General features: G+C 40.7%; 1 protein-coding gene across 1 annotated transcript; it reads right to left on the bottom strand.

Annotated features, from left to right (window-relative positions):
• Positions 1-1,036: 1,036 nt before the first annotated feature.
• On the bottom strand, positions 1,037-2,251 carry LOC109169177. The gene has a single exon (XM_019318039.1). The coding sequence runs from the start codon at positions 2,249-2,251 to the stop codon at positions 1,037-1,039; it is 1,215 nt and encodes a 404-aa protein (XP_019173584.1).
• Between the last annotated feature and the right edge of the window lie 2,188 nt (positions 2,252-4,439).

The raw sequence follows: 4,439 nt of genomic DNA, 5'->3' as shown, positions 1-4,439 counted from the left end.
CATTCCACCACTTACGCATGCATTTACCATTTCTTGTTCACCCATTTACTCATGCATACAATATCCACAAGTCACGCATGCATTTCCACTTATGCATATAATTTCTACAACTCACGCATGCATTTCCACTCATGCATTAACATGTGCCAATACATATAAAATATTAGTACGTACCATACATAATATTATATATATATATATATATATATATATATATATATATATATGTATATATATATATATATTGTACTAACAATCTCCCCCTTTGGCATATGTTAATCAAACACCCGTACAATGAGATCTCCCCCTCAAACCATAAACATCAAACTCATTTATTTCTCCCCCTTTGTGCAATGCAGTCTCCCCCTTTTGAGAAACATTCGCCAAAGGTGATCAATGAAGCTCTAGCAAATAGTATCGAACAATGCAAGACTAATCTAGAAAGAGCACCTAGTGATAACCAGTAGGTAAGGACCAAAGTTAGGAGGTGGTCGTACCGGGAGTAAGGTAGTGGAGCATCAACACTGGAAAGCTTTCACACCGGGCGCTTCCCAAGTCCGTGCGGATCCCTAAGAAGTACCGGGTAGCCCTCTTCCAGGTGAGCAATTTTAGAAACATTGAACACTAGATAGCTTTCACTCTGGGCCATTCTAGGGCTAGTTGAACCGTAGTGAACACCAGGTAGCCTTCTTCTAGTGAACAAGGCATAATACACCAGACAGCTTTCACTCCGGGCAGAACTAGAGTTCAGGAGAACCTTAGCAGACACCGGGTAGCCCTCGTCCAGGAAACAGGATAAAGTTGCAAAGGCGCAACCACGGGATTTTGGGATTAAGTACATGTGGTATATTGAGAGTGGAGAACCAAGAATGATATAGTATTATTGACTATGTGAGAACAAAACGGCCAATCATGGGAGTATTGGAACCAAACAGAAGAACTAGCTACAAACTATCAAAAGAGTGCTCTAACCAAAAATAACTTGCAAAAGGACAATACCAGTGCATAGAGCTAAACGTTACCAGAGAGCAGAAAGTCAGTAGAATTCTTCTGAGGAACTTGTGGATCCAGACGACGCGTTGTCAGGACAGACATGGGCGCGCTTAACATCATTTAAATTGCCCAAACCTTTCAGCCGTAGTAGAAGACCTCGGATTTGAATTTCACGATCAACCACTTCCTGTCTCTTATGAGAGAGGAGACACAGTTCTTTTTCCAGAAACTCGATGGCCAACTCAGTAGCGGTAGCAGTGGAGGATGAACCTGCCCGATCAACAGACTCGGGAATGTCCAAGTCATCGAAGTGGGAACCACGAAGAAGACGGCGATCAATCTTTATAACGGGCCGATCGGCTTCGTAAAACTCAGAAAGATTTTTCGTAAAACCCTGCATCATTAATAAGCCATAAATAAGGTTAGGAAGAATGAGATCTTTCCTCCCAGCACTGCCATTTCGCGCTCCAAGGATCTGATCAAAAAGGAGCTGACCGAGATTGATTTTCATGCCACATTCAATCTTAAAAAGCAAAATCGCCATTGATCGTTTAACATATCCACGCTGAGTAGTGGGCATCCAATTCGAGCATGCAATCTTGTGCAAAAAAGCGAAAGTTGAGGTCAATTCTACAACTTTGATGGAGTCCTTAGACACCCAACGGCTCTTGTTTCCACCTGTCAGTCTATGTGTAATAGCATCCATGTCCGCTGTGAAGTCGTCATCATAGTCAAATGAGCCAAAGAAGGCATTAATGATCGGAGGATTGAACTCGTAGAACCGCCCACGTATATAGACAGTCCCGCGAATGGTTAATTCTGGTACAAGATTAGCATAAAAATCAAGCACCACAGTCTTAACAAAACGAGGAACTTTGACAACTGTCTGTAATAACCCGGCCTTATCAAGAGTACGAACCAGGCCAGTTCTAGCATTGAAGTCTTCGATATGCAACTTTTGTTGGCATATGAACTGTTTCGCAGACATCCCATCCCAAACAAATTTTAAAGTGGCAGAATAGAAAAGATACGAGAAGGGACGCACGACCTCATCAGACGAAGAGCGGGAGCCTGACGAGTCACCTGTGTCATCATCATGAACCGGATGTCCATGAGGTAGCGGAGAAGCCGGAGGAGAATTAACCGACGACGGTGACGGATGCTGAGCAGCCGCAGCTTGGCGCGCTGCGGAGCGTGTCACGACACGAGTATGAGCAGCGGCGGATGTTGGCGGAGTGTCCAGATTTCGGAGAGGCATCTTAGGCGGAAGTGGTATATATAATAAGGAAGCTGTACAAGTGTAATGGTGAAGACGTCTGAAGCACCTGGTATATATATATACATATCCATAGAAAGAGCTACGCACAAACAGTTAGAATGTAAAGGAATTCAAAAACGAAGATCCTATTAAGTGTACTGAGTAAAACAAAAAAAAAAAAATTCGACAAAGTCAAGGGAGAGAAAAGGTAAAAAAAAAAAAAAAAAAAAAACGTACAAAACAAAAAAAACAAAAAAGAAAAAAAAAACAAATTACAAAAAAAAACGTGTATGTATCGGTGTTGTAAATTAAAAGTGATTTACTTTTTGTGTTTTGTTATTCTTTTTTTTTTTTTTGTTTTTTTGTTTTTTTGTTTTTTTGTTTTTTTTTTTTTTTTTTGTTTTTGTTTTTTTTTTTTTTTGTTTTTGTTTTTTTTTTTTTTTTTTTTTTTTTTTTTAACGAGATGAGTCGATTACTGTAGAGCACACAAACCAAGTTTGTGTCGCAATTCCTCAAACTTGTTCCCATCCAGGGCTTTCGTGAAGATGTCTGCAATTTGATCCCCTGTAGGCACATAATCTAAGTACACGACGTTATCTTCTACCAATTCTCTAATAAAATGATGTCGGATATCAATGTGCTTAGTTCGAGAATGTAAGACAGGATTCTTAGTTATACTGATGGCACTAGAGTTGTCACAATAAAGTGTGATTACCTGTTGCGCAATTCCATAGTCCGCCAACATTTGTTTCATCCAAAGCAGTTGAGCACAACTGCTACCCGCAGCTATGTATTCAGCTTCGGCTGTTGACAGGGATATAGAGTTCTGCTTTTTGCTTAACCAGGATATAAGGTTGGATCCTAGATAAAAGCAACCGCCGGAGGTGCTTTTCCTGTCGTCAACATTACCCGCCCAGTCCGCATCAGTGAAACCTACAAGTTGTGAACTTGACTCCTTCGAGTACCAAATTCCCAAATCCAAGGTTCCTCGGACATATTTCATGATTCTTTTAACCGCAGCAAAATGCGATTCTTTCGGATTCGCCTGGTATCGTGCACATGCACCTACACTGAAACTTATGTCAGGTCTACTGGCGGTTAGGTACAGTAAACTACCGATCATGCTCCTGTACAGGCTTTGATCGACGGGTTTGCCATCATCATCTCTGTTTAACTTCATGTGAGTGGGAAACGGGGTACGAACACTCTTGCTAGCGTCAAGACCAAATCGTTTCACAAGATTGTTAGCATATTTTGTTTGAGAAACAAACATACCATCTTCTGATTGTCTGATTTGTAGACCGAGAAAGTACGTTAGTTCACCAACCATGCTCATTTCAAATTCTTCTTTCATCAGGTCAACAAAATTGTTAGCGTAATGATCAGAGGTAGAACCAAACACTATATCATCTACATAGATTTGAGCGATAACGAGATCAGTATCATACCGTTTGATGAACAGAGTTTTGTCAACACTCCCTCTTGAGTAACCCTTTTTGATGAGATATTCTGTTAATCTCTCGTACCATGCTCTCGGGGCTTGTTTCAATCCATATAGTGCACGTTTCAGTCTGTACACATGATCTGGATGTTTGGGATCTTCGAACCCTTTTGGTTGTGCGACATAGACTTCTTCTTTCAGATATCCATTTAAGAACGCAGTTTTGACATCCATTTGTTGCAGTTTGATGTGCATTGTACATGCGACTGAGATTAGGAGTCTGATTGATTCTAATCGTGCAACAGGTGCAAAAGTTTCCTCGAAATCAATACCTTCCATTTGATTGTATCCTTGAGCTACCAACCTCGCTTTGTTTCTTATAACAACCCCATTTTCATCGGACTTGTTCCTAAAAATCCACTTTGTGCCAATAATATTCACATTCTCTGGTTTTGGCACTAAGTCCCAAACTTGATGTCTCTCAAATTGAAGTAGTTCATCTTGCATGGCATTTATCCAACACTCGTCTTGTAATGCTTCTTTCACATTCTTCGGTTCTATCAAAGAGATGTAGCAGGAGTGTCCTAACATTTCACGATAGCTCTTCTTTTCTTTTACCCTGGTTTGAATTCCTGCACTCATGTCTCCAATCACATTCTCTGATGGATGATTCTTCTGAGTCCGGGTTGATGGATCTTTTGTAGCTCTAGCATGTTCTTGTGAGGCGTCATCGTGATTTGATGGGTT

This window comes from Ipomoea nil, unplaced genomic scaffold (assembly GCF_001879475.1).
Source record: "Ipomoea nil cultivar Tokyo-kokei standard unplaced genomic scaffold, Asagao_1.1 scaffold3256, whole genome shotgun sequence".
NCBI classification, from domain to species: Eukaryota; Viridiplantae; Streptophyta; class Magnoliopsida; order Solanales; family Convolvulaceae; genus Ipomoea; species Ipomoea nil.
The sequence above is the reverse complement of the archived record's forward strand: the minus strand, read 5'-3'. Positions and strand labels throughout refer to the sequence as shown.